The following is a 20701-nucleotide window of genomic DNA, read 5'->3' on the forward strand; positions in this document are numbered from 1 at the left end:
ATAGGAGTGCCTGAAAAAAGCAGTTTTTCAGCCAGTTTATTTATTATTTTGACCCTATACTAAACCCTTACTATAGTTGTATTAGTAATATTTAAATTTGGAGTATGTTATATGATAAGCTTTTACCTGTGCAAAGGATTCTGCATATATTCTCAGAACATTTTCTACATTGTTATGTGTTTGTCCCACATATTCTATAATGGGTATATGATTTGTTGAAACACTTGTTTTATTAAAGTAATATTTACTGTAGGTGTAAAAAGAAATGAACTATTTGTTTCCCTACATAATACTAGTGATTGTACACGAAAGGTAAGCCATGAATAATAAAATGCAGGAAATACTCAGTAAATCAGCCAGCTTTTGTGAAAGAAAAATGGTGGGGTTTTTTTAAAGGCTGAAGACTCTTCATTTAAATAATCCCATCTTTTACTGATTTTATGTTCAAAGGCTATGAGAATAGTTAAATTTCTGTTAATGCACTTTTTGGTTGTTTCTATGTTACAGAAATAAAATGACTGTTTCTTTGTTTAGTGATAGCTTTGTCTCACGATAATGATTTTGAGCTAGCTTCTGTAAGATACAAAATATATTCTTTGTGACATACTATACAGTATAAACATATAGCTAACCTAACTATAAATGTAACAATCCTCAGATTGTTGGATATTGGGTTATAACAGCACTCTCCAGATTGCAGTGGATATTTTACCTGTTGGGAGAAATGATTAGTAATAATAAATTAAAAGAATATGATAGTAGCAAAGTTTTAATGAAAGGTATTGACAAATGATTTCTATGTATTGAAACTGATTAACACTAGCGATAACTTTTCTTTCCATTATTTTTACCAGCAAAAATAGGTATCATATATCTTTTTTGAAAAACTGCAGTTTCTGATTAATGCCATGTTAATGTTCTTTAAACACAAATTGGAGCATCTTTAGTTGGAGGAAATTGAAATGATCATTTTATCAGTTGGAACAAACTATGGAGCAACTAATTATTTGATGAGTGAGGCCATTGTTGCTGTGGCAACTTTCTGAAGGAATGTTGAAGACGGAAAATCCATCCATCAACCTAGGAAGCTTTCAACTAGCACTTATAAGTTGAGCAGCATCATATTTAGGGTCATTTTAAATAACAAATTGTTGAAAAGAAGCTACTCAGTTGTAATTTTCTTATTTCATAAAGAAATCAAAAAATATAATTTCAATTGATTGCTGCAGGTATAATGAGAAATAAAACCATGCAATTAGATATTTTTAATAGTTTCTATTAAAATAGCATACAGTATAACTTTTAAAAGTATAGGTCATAAGATATAGGAGCAGAATTAGGTGGCTGATCCACCATTTCCTCATGGCTGATCCAACTTTCATCTTTGCCCCAATCTCCTGCCTTCTCCCTGTATCCATGCCCTGTCAGTTAAGATCTATCAACCTCTTCCTTAAATATACATGAAGACTTGGCCTCCACAGCTGCCTGTGGCAAAGAATTCCACAGGTTCACTGCTCACAGCCTAAAGAAATTCCTCCTCATCTCCATTCTAAATGGACAAAATTTCTATTCTGAGGTTGGGTCCTCTAGTCATAGACTCTCCCACCATAGGAAACATCTTCTCCATATCTACTCTATCAAGGTCTTTCACCATTTGATAGGTTTCAATGAGGTCATCCCTCATTCTTCTGAATTCTAGTGAATACAGGCCTAGAGCAGTCAGACACTTTCCATATGACAAGCCATTTAATCCTGGAATCATTTTTGTGAAGCTCCTTTGAACCCCCTCCAGTTTCAACACATCCTTTCTAAGATAAGGGGCTCAAACCTGTTCTCAATACTCCAGTGCAATCTCACCAGTACCTTATAAAATCTCAGCATTACAACCTTTCTTTTATATTCTAGTCCTCTTGAAATGAATGCTAACATCACATTTGCCTTCCTCACCACAGACTCAACCTGCAAATTAATCCTTAGGGAATTGTGCACAAGGACTCCCAAATCCCTTTGCACCTCAGGTTTTTGAATATTCTCTCCATTTAGAAAATAGTCAGCCCTTTCATTCCTTCTATCAAAGTGTATAAACATACAAATCCTGACACTATAGTCCATCTGCCATTACTTTGCCCATTCTCCTAACCTGTCTAAGTCCTCCTATAGCCTCCCTATTTCCTCAAATCTACCTGTCCCCCCAGCTATCTCTGTATAGGCCACAAAATTTGCAACAAAGCCATCAATTCCATCATCCAAACCATTGACATATAACGTAAGAAGAATCGGTCCTAACACAGACCCCTGTGGACCAACACTAGTTACCAGCAGCCAGGCAGAATATGCTCCCTTTATTCCCACTCTTTGCCTCCTGCCAATTAGGCACTGCTTTATTCATGCTGGAATACCTTGTAATTACCTTGCAGATTACCTTTCCTGTTACACCTTGGGCTCTTAACTTGTTAAGTAGCTTCATGTGTGGCACCTTGTCAAAGGCCTTCTGAAATAAAGGTACACAACATCAACGAATTCCTTTGTCTATTCTGCTTGTTAATTCTTCAAAGGATTCCAACAGATTTGTCAGGCAAGATTTCCCCTTGAGGACACCATGCTGACTATGACTTACTTTATCATGTGTCTCCAAGTACCCTGAGATCTCATCTTTTATAGTTGTCTCAAACATCTTTCCAACCACTGAGGTCAGACTAAATGGCCTATAGTTTCCTTTCTTCTGCCTTTATCCCTTCTTGAAGAATGGAGTGACATTAGCAATTTTCTAGTCTTCCAGAGCCTTGCCAGAATCCTTTTATTCTTGAAAGATCATTACTAATGCCTCTACGATCTCTTCAGCCACCACTTTCAGAACTCTGGGTTGTACACCATCTGGACCAGGTGACTGAACTATCTTCGGATTTTTCAGTTTCCCAAGAACCTTCCCTCTAGTTATGGTAACTTCATTCACTTCATGCCCCCTGACACCTAACATCTGCTATTTCATTGTTCCCCATTACCACCTCATCTTCCACCAATCTGATATCCACTCTAGCTTCTGTTTTACACTTTATTGTATCTGAAGAAACTTTTGGTATCCTCTTTAATATTATTGTCTAGCTTACTTTCATATGTTTGGTTTAAGACTTCAAAATGAGGTCAGGTAGATTTTTCTTTCCCAATTCTGACAGAAGGCCTTTTCCCTGGAACTTTAATGCTTTCTCTTTCCACAAGTGCTTCTTGACTTATTGAATGTTTCCATCATTTTTTTATTTTTGTTTCAGATTTCCAACATCTGCAGTTTCTATTTTAAATTTTCATGGCTCATTAAATATTTGCAAATTTTGGATCACTAATGCAATCTGAAGATTATTAAATTGCCTTTCTTCCTTTCCAACATTCTTGTACCTTTCTTTGATTTCATTATTTATCTTTTACAACTATTCTTTCTATCAATACATTTCATATGCTTAAAGTTTTCTGTATGGTGAAAATATTTCTGTCCTTGATGTCAATAACTTTTTAAATCAATGACATTTCTTTATTGACTAAACAAACAAATTTAGTTTTCCATTATTCCATTTGTTTTCCATTATTCACACTTCTAAATTGTTCATTGTTTAAAATCTTGCAGTCTTTTTAGTTTTCCATTGTCTTCCATCGAAAGGCAAGTTATCAATAAATGCCAGGATGAATTTCTTCACAGAAAAATGGAGCTAGTTTAAGGAAGAGTTGTTGATTCAGTACTACAACTAGTGCAACTAGTGGTTAGTTTATAAAGTATATAGAATGCTCTTATGAAATTTTTCACTGTAAATGTATCATGAATAAAATGGCATTCGATAAATAAACATATAATTATCAGCGTGGATTTGGGCCAAAGGGCCTGTACCTGTACTGAATAATTCTGATGTTACGAGTATCATGTGGGTTCAAATAAGCTAATGCATTCTGTCAGATTACGACTCATGATGGTGAATTTCACCCCAATAACTTTATTGGATATTTTAGCAAATATATTTATGCAACCATATAGCTTTGATACTTTTGTTATCTGTGATACAGAAAAGATGCTTTAGTTTAGAAATGGAGGCTGCAGAGGGAAGCAAGAGCAAACAGATAACTGTGATTTTGTGTTATAGTTGAATGAAGTAGGTTAATCTATTTTTGTATGGATTGTTCTCTAGGAATTATAAATGGAATGTCCAGTACCTGGAGGTTAGACATTTTTGACGCTGAGAATTTGCTATTTTAGGACTTTCTTTACAAGGATGATAGCTTAAATATAATTTCAAGTATAATCATACAGTTCAATATACAAAAAATGTTTTCTTTGTGCTTGAATGGAGTATTTATAACTTATAAAGCTCATCCATTGAAGTCATTAGTCTTTTAATATGATATTTTATGAACAAAACATACTTAACTTTACATAGTTGGAAACATTAAGTTGGAAACATTATTTTTATTTTGTGCTTAAGATGATTTTATGGTCTAATAACTGAACTTTAAGTTTCAGAAGAAAATATAATTTATAGCCATGTCAACTCTTTCTTTATACAATCATGTTCATCGATTGCCAGGAATATTCACATTCTTAAGAAGTGCATAATAAATATTGTTTCAGTTAACTTGTAATAACACAGATATATAATGAAAATACCAAAGATATCTAGGTTAATTACATTTTTAATTTGGAGATCATGATAATGATATACTTCTGAATGAGATGGTGTATGTTGGGGTGTGGAGAATGTGAATCTAAGTCACAGATTGAGACAAAAAATCTGGAAACATTCATCAGGTTGGGCAGCATCTGTGAAAAAATAAAAACAGAGTTAACATTTCAGGTGCATACCCTATGCCAAAGATAGAATAGAGTGAAAACTAACTAAATTGCAGAGAAAGTGGAGGATGAATGGACAGAACAAAGGGAATACCCATTAGGGTTGCCATATGGATAAACTGCAGATGGAATCATCTTGGAGGCAGGATAATGAAGGCCGTAAGAGAGAGAACTAAGGCAAGTAAAAGCTGCAAAATGCCATGTTTGATTCTGTCTTGACAGATGAGGACTCAAATTACTTTCATGAAATACCAGGGTACCAAAAATCTAAGGAAGGCACATAATTAAAACATTAGTATTAGTTGAGAAATAGCACTGGAGATATTAATGGCACTGAGAACTAGTAAACATCCAAGTATCAGTTTGCATCTTAGTGAACTGGAGGATGGATCTATAAAAGCAATGGATGCAGTAGTTATATGTCCTGGTATTCTAAAGATTATGAGCATATTAAGTGGGTGGCATGCCAGCCATTTGAGAAGCAGGGAGAGATAACTGGGGAGCAAAAGAATGATTAGTGTAGCAGCCAACTCAAATCAAACCAAAATAAAATCAATACAGATCAAGAACAGATGCATGGCTCCTACATCAGCAACAGAGAAATGTTGGAGACTATCATGAAAAAAAAAAGGAGATCTGAGCCCCTGGGATTAAACAAAGCCAACAAAGATTTTTGCAAGACATAACTATTGGATTTTTGTGAGGACATAACTGGTAGAAAAGACAGGAGAGAACCAGGGGACATAGGATAATTGGATTTTCAGAATGCTTTGTGGATAAAAATGCAAATGTATGATGTTGGGTCTAGCATATTGGTACAGACTGGAAATAGAGAGTAAGGATAAATGGGTCTTTTTATGGGTAGCTGCTGGTAACTGAAGGATACTGCCTAAATTGATGTTTTGGCTTCAGTTATTCATAACATATAATAATGTAGATGAAGAATGGACTAAAACAGCATTAATCTGGATGGGATTGCGAAGTGATTCTTATTGAAGTTGGTGGGAGCCAGAGGAGAATGATTAATTCAAACTTGGTACAAAGAGAGATAATCTGGTTATGAAAGGACAATCATCTCTCTTGTAGTATATCACAGTGGGAGCTATTCAAGGCAGTGTCTTAGAATAGCATAGAAGGAGGATGTTTGGCACTTGATGCTAACTACTCACTAAGCCAAAAAAAATCCTGTGGTGCTTTTGGTTTCTTTCCCAAAGACCATCCTTCTTTATCCCCCAGTTCTCAGCCCTTTCCCCAATGGGATATTTCTCTTTAGTTACTACTCAGGATTTTAAATAATTCAATCAGATCCCCTTGCAACCTATTGTGTTATCAGAATATCAACTCCAATTTTGCCAATCTCCTTACGCAACTCATCCCTGAAAGTGATCTACACTCTTTTAATCTTTGCAGCTTCCCTAGCATTGGGAACAGTACTACAATTGTGACTCAGCCAGAGATTTACAAAGTGCTATCAAGATTTTGCTTTTCTGCTCCATGACTTGAAGTATAATGCCCAGAATTATAAAGCCTGAACCTCTAATCATTGCCTGCCATGTTCTATAAATTATGCATATATAAGCAAACTTTTTCTATAGCGGGTAGAACTGTGCTTTGCAGTTTATATAACCCCTTCCCACACTTCCTCTCAACAAGTAACACTCCACACTCCTGATTATTGTTTCTAAAATGTTCCCCCATCATCAAGGTTGAATTTTCTGTTATGTTACTGAACTTATTTTGGCTTCCTAATACCTGGATAATGGTTAGTTTTGGACTGATAAGTGTTAAGTGATTTTTTAATTTATTATTGGGGTACTGTAGACTTTTTTCAGTTATTGGTGCTGTAGATCATTTTTAAACTATTGTTTGAAATACATTATCTGTCTTTCACAAATAAGATTCTTGAATACTTGTGAACTCAGAATAGTGTGTTAATAACAAACAGTACTATTTACATACAAACAGATTAGTTTTATTTGAATCAGCTTTAAATTGTAATGAAACCTTGAATAAATTATAACAGGAGCTTTATCTTTTGACTATTGCACCTGTACCTAGATTAATAATACATCAAGATGATTCTCGAGTCTGTTAGTTCAAGGGCAAAGTAATGCAAAAAAAAACACAATTTGTCTGACGAAAGACCTTGAATGTACCAAGTTTAGAAATTAAACAATAAATTAAGCTTTCATTTTGTTATACATAATAAACTTATTAAATTGAAAAGGATATGGGGGCAACCCTCTATTGAATTTATATTTGTAGCTTTTAGTAGTCATTTTAGGCTTAAGGAAGTTCAGTATAATAAGACTTCCTGATTGAATCTATTGTGAATTGCAAACATTCATTGTTTTCATATTTACCCACTATAACTCTCAGAGAACCCTGATATTTCAGGTTGCTGGTATTGTTTCCATATTGCCACAATTGTGAAACTAATTTAAAAATTCACCATCCATTTACTGTTTTTTCTGAAACTAGTAAATTGTCCTCACAACCTATGTTGAGAGTGTACATCAGCCCCACATTCAGTTCTATATTTAAAATATCCATAGTTGTAATTGTTTTAGACTAATCAGGAACTAGACACTCAGAAATGGAAATAAAAAACTTTAGTTTGGAAACTGATGTGTAAAATGCAGACTTATCTTCTGTTTTGCAGGATCACCTGATCTCCTTAGCCCTGAACTTAGCCTAAGAGCTAAGAACCATAGCCCAAGAGCTAAGCAACAAGTCATTAAAGTCAATCAGACTCTACAGCTGACATGCAGGTAATTTTGTGATACTATTTATACATGGAAAATATTTTAAATAAATTTTTCAAAAGGTTGCCTTAAGCTAGCTGTTAAATAGAAAATCAAAATGTCTTACTTAATGCAATGACAAAACTTTGTCAGAAGATCCCAGCTTGGAATTTCACTGGGTGATGAATTGACCTCCAAACCTGCTATGTTCAGTTTGTCTGCTGTGATTGCCTCTTTGACCAGAAGAAGTATCAGGAGGTCTTTAATTCAATCCCTGTTCTAACTGACTGCAGGTTGTACATTGTGATGGGGACAGGGATGGAGTTCAAACTGATTAGCCAATTTAGCCAATTGACATTTCTATTTATAGGTGCTGTACCATCTGTATTCGCTTGCATATTTCCAATCTTGATCTAAAATCTCTATATTAATAGTTTTGCAGTATTTAAGCTTAGGCTTGATTTTGTGATTACATATACAGTCCTATAAGATAGGAAGACTGAAGTTTCAATTATATCATAGAAGATAAAGGAGCCTAATTTTTGTTTCAAATGGAAAACTAAAAAGTGTAATATTTCTTTTTTATTTCATAGGGGATCATCACCTATATCTTGGTCCTTGCCAGACCATGTAATGAATGCAACTGAAAGAATAAGTATAATTAACTTTAAAAGTGGGGACCTCAAGAAACCGTATTGTAGTAACCTGACTTTGAGCAACACTCAGGCTAAAGACACAGGCTACTACTATTGTAATACCTCATCTTCAAATGTTCGACACATAAAGACTGCTCTCTATATATTTGTAAAGGGTAAGGCAAACATTAGTTATTGATTTACAAACTTGTTTTGTTTCTGTGAAGTCCAGGAATTTTGCATTGTATTATTTATTGATTTTGTTAGAAATAGTAACAAAATAACGATTGAGTACATGTTAGGAGGTAGGAGACACAGAATTTTTATTAATATTCAATATAATTATGTTTTGCTATCATTTAAGTTTATTATACAAAAGGTTGCTGGGACTACATGTTAATGTCAGCAATTGCAGAAGCTGCAAAAACAAAATTGTTTCTCTCTCTCTCATTCTTTTGCATTGTAAATTTACTTGTGTATATATTTACCTATTTATCCTACTTCTTAAAAGCTGCAGTAGTCTATTCCATAAACACCTTCTACAACAACATTTTCAAATATGTTACATTCTTTCACATGGATATATTAATTTTGTTGTTCACTTTAGTGACAATTTTGAATTGAGAACCACTCTTCAGTTAACTTTATTCATAATTTTAAAGATTCTATTAAGTCCTTCTCTGCTGCATTGTAAAAGGCTCAATATTCACAATTTTCTACATAGTTGTTATTGTCATGGTAATTAACATGATATTGTCATGTTAATTTGCTTCAATTTTATGCCTTCATGTAATATTTTTCCTCATTTTACATTTCTTGCTTGTATTCAGTCCTTCATAATCACTTCTTCTAATTGTCTCCTGCACCTTGATCTTTGTACTTTCAATATTTCTTAATCACTAACTTAAGCATTATATTCAGGTTTCTAGTCTCAAAAATTTTCTGTTGCTGGCATTGGTAGCATTTGCTCTCTTGGGTTTCTTTTTGGATCATAAAATACTCCTAACAGTATCTTCCTTTTCTTGCAAACACAAGGAAATCTGCAGAAGCTGAAAATCATGACAAAGGGTCTCGGCCTGAAACATCGACTGTACTTCTTCCTATAGACGCTGCCTGGCCTGCTGCGTTCCACCAGCATTTTTGTGTACCTTGCTTTTCTGTCCATTGATGTTACGGTTTCATGACTTGCAACCTCTTTTTCCCTCACTACCTTTTCAGTCATGGATTCATATTCCGCTGTTTGCTAAGCCTCCTAATTTACAACTGTTATTAGAACCCATTGATAAATTAAAGTATATGTGGTGGTTCCAGCACCATTTCTTAAACAATGGGTAATCCAATTTTTAACTCAAAGTTCAAAGTAAATTTATTATCAAAGCATATACAACCCTGAGATTCATTTTCTTGCAGGATTACCCAATAAGTCCAATAGCCGTAATAGAATCAATGAAGGCCCCACCAACAAAGCGGATAACCAGTGTGCAAAAGGCAACAAACTGCAAATACAAAAGGGAAAAGAAGTAGTGGTAATAATAACGAATAAACAATAAATATTGTGAACACGAGATAAAGAGTCCCTGTAAGTAAGTCCATAGGTTGTGGGAACAGTTCAGTGATAGGGCAAGCGAAGCTGAGTGAAGTTATCCCCTTTGGTTCAGGAGCCTGATGATTGAGGGGTAATAGCTGTTCTGGAACATGGTGATGTGAGTCCTGGGGCTCCTGTACCTTTTTCCTGATGGCAGCAGCAAGAAGAGAGCATGTCCTGGTGGTGGGAGTTCTTCATGATGGATGCTGCTTTCCTGTGACAGTGCTCCATGTAGATGTGCTCAATGGTGAGGAGAGTTTTATCCACTACTTTTTGTAAGATTTTATGTTCAAAGGAATTGGTGTTTCCATATCAGGCCATGATACAAGAAGTCAATATACTCAACACCACACATCTATAGCAAAAGAAAATCTGCAGATGCTAGAAATCCAAGCAACATATACAAAATGCTGGAAAAACTCAGCAGGCCAGGCAGCATCTTTAGGAAAGAGTACAGATGACATTTCAAGCCAAGACCCTTCAGCAGGAACATCTATAGAAGTTAGTCAAAGTTTTAGATGTCATGCTGAATCTTCTCAAACTCTGAAGAGTACTCACAAACTCTCAGGTCCGCTGAGAAATTTAAAGTTGTTGACCCTCTATTCCTTTGACCCCCAATGAGGACTGGCTCATTGACTTCTCGTTCCCTCCTCCTGAGGTCAATAATCATCTCCTTGGTCTTTCTGACTTTGAGTAAGAGGTCATTGTTGTAGCACCACTCAGATGGAGTTTCAATCTCCCTCTTATATGCTGGTTTGTCATCACCTTCGATTTTTTTTCCCAACAGCAGTGATATCATCAACAAATTTAAATTTGCCATTGGAGCTTTGCTTAGCCACACAGTCATAAGTGTAAAGGGAGTAGAGCAAGGGCTAAGCACACAGCCCTGTGGTGCACCTGTGCTGATGGAGATTGTGAAGATGTTGCCAATCCAAATTGAGGAAATCAAAGATCCAATTGCACAACTTTTTCTGGTTTGAACGTAACCTTGTTCATGCTCGTTTGTAAGTTCTCACTCAACATTCTGCCCATGCTACTACCCTTATCTAAACATTCAGTGTATTGTAACCTTTCATTGTTTCTCTCTTATTTTTAATTCATTTACAGGACCTGGGTGTGGCTGGCAAAGCCAGCATTTATAGCCTTTTCTTAATAGCCTTGAAAAGGCAGTGGTGAGCCACTATTTTGAATTGCTGCAATCCTTCTGGTGAACATAATTCTGAGGTGGTGGTGTTCTCATGTGCCTACTGTCCTTTGATGGTAGAGATTGTGAGTTTGGGAATACTGTTGGACTCGATAGCATGCATTGCAGACTCTGTGCACCAGTGGTGGAGGGAATGAACGTTTAGGCTATTGGACGGGGTCATTGAAGTGTGGTGCTTTAGCCTGGATTAGCCTCTGTTAAAATCAGCACTGTTGGACTGTCGCATTAAAGAAGGTGATCTAACATTTATAAAGTAGGAGGGCAAAACCAGTTGGACAAAAAATACAAAAGACTGCTATTGATACTTCATACTGTGAATGAATGAAATTAGAAAAAAAGTGCTGAGTACTTCTGATGAGTCTCTGTTTGGCCCCTAATTGCTGTGTGTTACAATGTAGCCCAACATGCCTGAGTTTGTCAAACATTAGTGTCCTGAATGTTACATAAAAAAAATCCCCCAGTGTTTTCAGTGTATCTCAGTATTTAGGAAACAGATTGCAAAAGAATTAGAAGTAGAATGGTTCTGTATTGTTTCCTGTGGCAGGACATTGTCTTTAGTCAATTTCCCAAATTAGCTCCATGAGGGCCACTATTTTGCCTTTTTCTCAGGTTTAATATGAAAAGTTAACTTTGTTCTATATGTGTATATGTATTTGTGCTTTTAAAAATCACTTTTCTTGTTCACGACATAATTTTATAAATAATTTATTTTTTCATTAGACAGTTGTCGAGAAAGGCAATAAGAATAATATGCTCTATAAATTACCACCATTTTTTGTTGATATTTTAGCAATTCTGGATATTCCCTCTACAAACCTGGAAAAATAATATATTTTAATTATCAACATAGTTAACTAATTTACTTCTTTGTAATATTGAGTTCAGATCTGAACCTTCTATGGAGCTTCCTTAAGATTTTCTTAGTTTCTTAGTTGCTTTCCTGAACGCTGCCTTGATTGAAAACTCTACTTTCATTTAGTGCAGTTATTGAATTACTGTGAAAGGACAGAATCTGAAATCAACAAATCTCCTAATATGAAAATAAATAATTATGTAGCTTATTGCAGGTGTTTTGTGCAGTAAGTGCATCATGCTGTTCATATCAATTACAATATATTTTATAATATTACAAATTCTTGTGCAGAAGTTTACAACTTACAATAGACTTTATTTGATAGCAGAAACTTTTAAGAAAAGAAATCTTGAATTGTACCCACATTCATTCAGCACTTCTATTCTTTATACCCGCCTTCAACTCAGTGGGTACTAAAACTCTCATTCACAACTTTGATTCAATAATTCCAGTGATCTGTGACCATTCCTCATGTTTCCACTTTAAGTGAACATGAACTCCTTCAGAACTCTATTGTCTGATTACTTTTTTTGATTCAGTGATCGCACCTAATCATACTGACCTACATTGTCTCTTAGCTTTTAATGTTCACATATAATCCTCCGAGGCATCTTCTCTCATCTGTTCCTTAATAGTTCCAGACATACTTATCACATTCCATTACTGGTAGCTGTTGTGCCCCCACTTATCACCCTCCAGCAGCATCAATATTTTCATCTCTTCTCCTCCTCTCCCCCACCTGCCTCCATCTGCCTGTCATTCATTCACTTTTTTCAATCTACTTTTCACTTCCTGCCCCTGTCCCTCTCCTCTCCATGTTGGCTTTATTTCCTTTCCATTCGCAAGTCCCGATGAAAGGCCTTGACCCAAAATGTTGACAATTTCTTTCCCCACAAATGTTCCTTTGAGTTTCACCATAAGTTTGTTTTAGCAGATTTCAGCATCTGCAGATTTCAATTTCACATCAATTTCTCATTCCCTCATTCAAATCCTTCCATTACTTAGCTTGTCTTTATTTTTGCAATTTCTTCACCCCTTCAATGTATTGCTTTCTGCATTTCTTGTGCTTTTCCACGTTCATATATTTTTATTTTTAGATACGAGTTCAACCAGAAACCTTTTAAACCTCCATCTCTCCTAACTCTCTCTCCAACTTTAAGCCTATCCTCAAAATTTGCAGCTTTAATCAAGCTTTCAGGCACCTGCCTTAATATCTTAAACAAGTAGCAGGGGGAAATCAGTGGGCCAGGCAACATCTATAGAGGGAAGTGGACAGTTGATGTTTCGGGTTGAGACTCTTAATCAGTTGAATGCCTGAAATCTTAACTATCCATTTTCCTCCACAGATGCTGCCTGATCCATGGAGTTCCTGTAGCTTATTGTTTGTTACTTAAGATTCCAGAATCTGCAGTCTCTTGTTTCAGACTTAGTATCTCATCTGAACTTTTGTAATAACATTCTCCTATGGAGTGTCTTATATTGCAATGTAAATACTGTTTATTATTGGTTCTAAATACAAGTTATTGTTAACTGGATAGAGACAATTTCCCAGACAGATATTGTTGATAGTAATATATTATTAATTTTGATTTGATTTCAAACATAGATGAGATTTTTCTTATCCATTGTTTTACTTGGGTCATCGAGGCCAATTGCAATACTTCTACTGCTCTGAAATAGAAGATCAAAAATCCACTGTTTGAAATACTGGATCCAAAACATAACTTTGCAAATTAGGTATATGGTCATAACAATGTTATCTGAAAGCTAGCTCAAATTAAAATAGGACAAATTACTTCCTGTTGTTAATTATTATATCTCCATATTATTTTCTTAACTCTAGATAGTTTCTATTCAATTTAATATCTTTAATTTCAAAAATCGTCAGCTCAATGCAGAATTACAATACCTTTACCATGCCATGTCTGTCTGTCACATCTCGGCAGTGACTGTGATGAGGTTAAAGGGCCAGTCCCAAAGGCATAGTTTTGGCTTCAATAGCTGGTGACAGTATGTCTGCATGTAGAAATGCCCAGCACCTCTTCCTAACACTTTGCATGATCTCCACAATGAGATGGTGAGTCTCAGGAAGCGACACAGTAATAATCTTCAATCATTTTGTGCCAATTTTGAATAGTTCACCAGGGAGTAGTTACTTTTGCTCCCTGGTAATGACTTTAAGGGTGTGTGTTATGTAACAAAATAACACTTTTTTGAAACTTAAGAATGTAATTTTCCTTCAACGTAAAGAAAACAAATCCAAGCTTTCATCTGATTAAGTGGTCCTCAGGGTATCTTTTTCCTTCTGGTATTTTACTTTGTGCGGAATCATAGACAATAGAATCACTTTACTTAAAATACGCTGATACAGCTAGGGAATAAATCTGTAAGACAAAGTTGGGAATATTCAGTTGGTATGTTATTAAATCCACTGAGAGTAAAAGGTTGGGCTCCAATGTAACTTTCAATGGTATTACCATTCCTTGGTTTAAATTGCCATTATTGTGGGACAAAGAATTTCAGGTTGGGTTAATAATTACGTATTTAGACATGATTCAATTGAACAGCATTTTTGCAGTAATAAAATATTTTTTATATGAATTCATAATTGTGTGTGAAACTGCTAAATAAAATAGTATAAAGACAACTTGTATTCCTGGAGACAGCATACATAACAAGATGTCTTGTAGAGCGGTACAAGATTGTGGTTGGAAACAAAAGAGATAGGAAGCAAAAAGAAGGGAGGTGTGTGTAAGAAAAAATCCTACAGGCAACTGTTGACATTGGCAGGAATGGAAGAATGTGGGCTAAAGTAGCAAGACAGAAACTATCATAGAGGAAGAGACAAAAGATGTAGGTGAAAGTTTCCAGCTGATAATTAAACTTTAACTAATAAATTTGTGGTCGTAAGCTAAGGTCTAGACATTATTAGACCATAAGACCACAAGATATAGGAGCAGAAGTAGGCCATTTGGCCCATCGAATCTGCTCCGCCATTCAATCATGGGCAGATCCAATTCTTCCCCACTCCTCTGCTTTCACCCCATACCCTTTGATGCCCTGGCTAATCAAGAACCCATCTATCTCTGCCTTAAATACATGCAATTACTTGGCCTCCACAGTAGCTCGTGGCAACAAATTCCATGGATTTATCACCCTCTGTCTAAAGTAATTTCTCCGCATCGCAGTTCTAAAAGGACGTCCTTCAATCCTGAAGGTGTGTCCTCTTGGACTAGAATCCTCTAATCTGTTCAGACCTTTTAACATTCAGAATGTTTTTATGAGATCCCCCCTCATTCTCCTAAACAGGGAATACAGCCCAAGAGCTGCCAGACCCTTTCATTCCTGGAATCATTCTCGTGAATCTTCTCTGGACCCTCTCCAATGTCAGTATATCCTTTCTAAAATAAGGAGCCCAAAAACTGCACACAATGCTTCAAGTTCGGTCTCACAAATGCCTTATAGAGCCTCAACATCACATCCCTGGTCTTATATTCTGTACCTCTAGAAATGAATGCCAACATTGCATTCTCCTTCTTCACAACCGACTCAACCTGGAGGTTAACCTTTAGGATATCCTGCACAAGGATTCCCAAGTCCCTTTGCATCTCTGCATTTTGAATTCTCTCCCCATCAAAATAACAGTCTACCTGTTTATTTCTTTCACCATAGTGCTGACCATACACTTCCCAACATTGTACTGTATTTCATTTGCCACTTCTCTGCCCATTCCACTAAACCAGGGGTCGGCAACGTTTACCACTGAAAGAACCAATATGGACCCATTTCCCACAGAAAAGAAAACACTGGGAGCCACAAAACACGTTTGACATTTAAAATGAAATAACACTGCATACAACGGGTTTTTTTGCCTTTATGCTATGTATAAACAAACTATAATGTGTTGCATTTATGAAATTGATGAACTCCTGCAGAGAAAATGAAATTACATTTCTGCATTCAACAAAAACATTTTGAACTCCGAAAAAAAGACGGTTGAAGGTTACTCCATAGTTAGCCTACCTTGGATCGAAGAATTAAAAGAAAGCGCGCACTGGCGGGTGTCAGGCATTGGCAGTGGTGATGTATATTAATAGCGATAAAGAACACGTTGTAGCGGTGTGCTACACGCAGCGCTAAAATAAAGACACTGCAGTCAAAGGTAACTTTATTCGAACTAAACAGCCTTACTTTAAAGCCTCCCTCAACCCGTCCCCGTGGGCGCGGATGCTCCAAGAGACACGTACTCACAAACCCCCGTAGGCTATCTCCCTTAGCCGGATCGGTGGCTAATTGTGAGCCGGTTCGGATGTGCCAGGAAATGGGGTCTCCACAAAGTTTTTAGATTGTACAAGATCACCATAATCTTCAAATTTCGAATTACATTTCAAAAGCTAACAAGCCACGGGGAGCCGCATCACAGAGATGAAAGAGCCGCATGTGGCTCCGGAGCTGCAGGTTGCCGACCTCTGCACTAAACTATGTAAGTCTCTCTGCAGGCTTTCTGTTTCCTCAAAACTAATCACTCCTCCACCTATCTTCGTATCATTGGCAAATTTAGCCACAAATCTATTAAAACCGTAGACCAAATCATTGACATAGATTGTAAAAAACAGCGGTCCCAACACCAACTCCTGTGGAACTCCACTGGTAACCGGCAGCCAGCCAGAATAGGATCCCTTTATTCCCACTCTCTGTCTTCTGCCAACCAGCCAATGCTCCACCCAAGCTAGTAACTTCCCTGTAAATGCAGGGGCTCTTATATTGGTCAGCAGCCTCATGTGTGGCACCTTGTCAAAGACCTTCTGAAAATCCAAGTACACCACGTGTACTGCATCTCCTTTGTCTACCCTGCTTGTAATTTCCTCAAAGAATTGCAATAGGTTTGTCAGGCAGGATTTTCCTTTCAAGAAACCATGCTGGCATTGGTTTATCTTGTCATGTGCCTCCAGGTATTCCGTAATCTCATCCCTAACAATCGATTCCAACAGCATCCCAACCACTGATGTCAGGCTAACTGGTCTATAGTTTCCTTTTTGCTGTCTCCCACCCTTCTTAAATGGTGGAGTAACATTTGCAATTTTCCAGTCATCCAGAATCTACCAATTCTTGAAAGATCATTGTTAATACCTCTGCAATCTCTCCAGCTACTTCCTTCAGAACCTGAGGGTGCATTTCATCAGGTCCAGGAGACTTATCCACCCTCAGACCATTAAGCTTCCTGAGCACCTTGTCAGTTGTATTCTAAGCATGCATTCATAATTTTAATTTCTTCTTGTAGCAGTTTAGATTCAACAATATAATTCAAGATGACACTCTTCACTCACTTTAATTAAAACTTGTGGTGTAACAGCATCCCTAAAAAAATCAGACATTATAAATGATACATTTGGACTGCTGATCTGAATACCTTAGCAAAGTATTCACCTTGACAGTTTGATGAGATTCAAATTAAACCCTGTTACTGGTAAGCTAAAGAGTTGTCAGACTTTACATTTAAAAAGAAAAGGCATTTAGAACTGTATTTTGCATATATGATATCACACCACATTCTGTTATGTTCCTGGCAATAATCTCATTTGGAAATGCAGCACTAATAATGGACATGGATATGTAAAAGCAGAATCATAACCAGGTAAATATAAAGTTTTGTGAATTCTCACAATGCCTGGTACAGATGAGGAAAATACCTTGAGTCTTTTTATATGCTTGATGGTTTATGTTTTTTTAAATCTACTGTTTTAAAGACAGTAACCTTTTTTGCTGAAAAAATGGAATCAAATGTCTGCATTGTTTATGACTGGTTATGCAGCGGATTCTGGTGAATTTCTTTTATTGAGGTAGATAGCTTTATGTGAGCTCTAAGTTGATATCTCTCTGTGCTACAAATGACATCAAATTGTTTGGTACATTTCAACTGAACATAAATGTTGATTCTTTTCTAGACAAACGTAGTCCATTTGTGGAGCAATACACAGAAGTTCCCAAAGTTGTGTACTTCACGGAAGGAGAAAGTCTACTTATTCCATGTAGGATTACAAGCCCACATTTCTCTGTCACTTTGAAAATGGTAGGTAGGATATGATAACAACTGAATATTGTTAATACGTATTATCATACAGTGCTTCAAAACTGTACTAAGAGATCTCTCCATTCATAATAGTTTGTGGTAACGATGATTGCTTATTCATCAAATTGATTAAACTGCTTGTAATCTAAATATATGTGTGGCTCTATGCAAATACATAGGCAGTAGTTCTGAAAATGGAAGAAAACTTCACACTTTTTGTTTCTTCTTGATTAAGCTTTATTCAGCAGTTATGCTGCTCTACCAAATCCTGTTCAATTCAAACATACACAGCATTCAAAATGCTTAATAAATTTTGTTTAGAAAATTGAAGTTTTACTGCTTTGAACATGCATTCTCATTCTTTTTCAAAAACATGTAGAAATAAATAGATGTTCTGGTGACAAGCAATTGTGCAAGAAATGTAGATGTCTTAATCTTCCAATCTTCCATTCCATTCTGGTAAACGCCAGAAAATGAAAAATGGTAAATGTAACGTCCTTGTTCAAAAAAGGAGTGTAGGAACCACTGTTGTTGAGAAGCTACAGTTCATTAAAGCTAAACAAACTTTGTTGATACCTTTAATGAGGCAACAGAAGGTTGATGAAAGACATGTGGTAGATATTGATTTTCAGAAGTCATTTGATTAAGTCTCACACAAAAATAGGATAACAAAATGAAAGCATGTTGAATGAAAGAGCTATAAGTAGCAGTGCAACAAGTTGACTTGTGAACAGAAAGTTGCGAGTGGTAAGCACTTCTTCATTCTGGAGGGAGCAGACAATAAGTTCCCTCGGAGTCAGTGCTGAAGTCACTGTATTTGTATAATATTCTAATGACAGAATGAGCGGTATAAAATCATCAAATTTTTGGATGACACCAATCTTCGAAAGGTAATAAATGGGCAGTGGTGCAGTAGGTAGTGTTGCTCCTTCTCACCTTTAGCAACTCTGAAGTTTGCTCATTGGTAGATTAATTGATTACCATAAATTATCTTGAGTGTAAGTAGTGGTAGGAGATTCATAGCTGAGTTCATGGGCATTTGAGAGAGAAGAACTTCAGAAAATAAAATGAAATTGTTTTGAGAACTGACAATGACATGAAGGGCTGAATAGCCTGCTGTGGTTTACAAAATATGAAACAAGTATTCAATAGTGAAGAAAGTACTAATTGTTGAGAGAGTAATCAGCAAAGTATATAATTTACTAGGATTCCTAAAGTATTAAACTGGAGTTAATTTTCCTGAAGTAAAAAAGATTAAAAGATTTGGTAAGTGTACCAAGGTGAATGATTTAGATAGGTTAAATAAAGAAATATTGTTCCAAATAATGAATGAATCAAAGTTCTAAGTCAATTTATTATCAAAGTACATATATGTCACCATATACAACTCTGAGGTCTTTTTTTTGCGGGCATTCACGGTAAATACAAGAAACACAATTGAATCGATGTAAGGCTACAACCAACAGGATGGGCAAACAACTGATGTGAAAGCAAACGATGCAAATACAAAAAATAATAATAAATAAACAATAAGTATCAAGAACATGAGATAAGGGGTCTTTGAAAGTGAGTCCATAGGTTGTGGGGACAGTTCAGTTTTGGGGTGAGTGAAATTGAGTGAAGTTATCCCTTTTGATTCAAGAACCTGTTGGTTGAGGAGTAATTATTATTTCTGAACCTGATGACATGGACAAGGAAGCACAGATTTAAACTTTTGGTAAAGTGAGGAAAATAATTTTTATGCAGAGATAGTTACAATCAGGAATTCATGGTATATAATGTTGTCTGTCAGGATTTTCAAAGGAAAACTATGGGATTTGATATGAAATATTACATCTTAAGCAAGACTCTAGCCACAGACATTTCATTACTGTTCCTCAGTTTAATCATACCATCTGCCACTACTCAGCAAAACCAAGGAAAGTACAGAGAAACATTTTAAAGAACAGGAAGAAGTCAAAACCATTGACCGGCATATTGAATTAAAAAAAAATCTTATTCTGTTCCTGAAATATGTGAAAAGGGTTTGCATATAGTAAGATTTGAAATGTATTACTGCTGTTTTCAGAGCAGATCACTATATAATGAGAAAAGTAAATGACTAAATGGTAGAAAGTCATTCACATATAGCAAAAACAAGATGTTTCATGATTCAATATTCAGTCCTAGATGCATTAAACAAACTCTTAATGTATGGTTCCATATATGGAGAAAATAGTTCTCAAAAAGCAATATAATCCACAAGTAGAAGTTTCTATACAGCAGCAAAGTTGGCAGCAGAGAACAGAGACAGAAGGTCTGTATCCTGTGTTGACAGGAAATTGGTGAGATAGGCCCATGTCATGTTTATTACATCCTTTGAGGCATCCTTCTGACCCACCCTTGTACAACATCTTACTGAAAAAACATGAGAGAAGCTTTTACATTTGGTTTGTAATTTTTTTTTCCTTTTGCATCAAAGCACTTAGTTAACAATGTTTAATCTAAATGGCTGGCTTTATTTTTATCCTTGTATTTGTTTGTTACTCTCTTCCTATGAGAAGAACTCACTCAAATGTAAATGTCTTCTGCCAAGAGGGTATAATACTGTGTATTATACAATAGCTAATTTTTTGCAATAGCTAACTTTTAAAGCCAATTCCAGCTCAGCCATTAGAATTTGAACAAGTGAGGGCTAGAAATTCTTTCAAAATTTTGCAAAGTTTTTGCATTATGTGATTCAGATTGGATTGGGTCACTAAAATGTTTATTTTCACAGTTTGTAGTCTTCCATAGATTCAAA

General features: G+C 35.9%; 1 protein-coding gene across 2 annotated transcripts in view; it reads left to right on the forward strand.

Moving 5' to 3' along the window:
* The window catches only part of flt1 (fms related receptor tyrosine kinase 1), a 171100-nt gene that overhangs the window by 14181 nt on the left and 136218 nt on the right, over positions 1–20701 (forward strand). For both annotated transcript variants that reach the window (XM_059964134.1, XM_059964133.1), the window contains exons 2-4: positions 7491–7599; positions 8166–8383; positions 17795–17919. In XM_059964134.1, coding sequence (XP_059820117.1) covers positions 8206–8383; positions 17795–17919 — 303 coding nt within the window. In that variant the 5' untranslated portion in view covers positions 7491–7599; positions 8166–8205. The remainder of the gene's footprint in view (positions 1–7490; positions 7600–8165; positions 8384–17794; positions 17920–20701) is intronic.

Source organism: Hypanus sabinus, chromosome 3 (genome assembly GCF_030144855.1).
Source record: "Hypanus sabinus isolate sHypSab1 chromosome 3, sHypSab1.hap1, whole genome shotgun sequence".
In the NCBI taxonomy this organism is placed as follows: domain Eukaryota; kingdom Metazoa; phylum Chordata; class Chondrichthyes; order Myliobatiformes; family Dasyatidae; genus Hypanus; species Hypanus sabinus.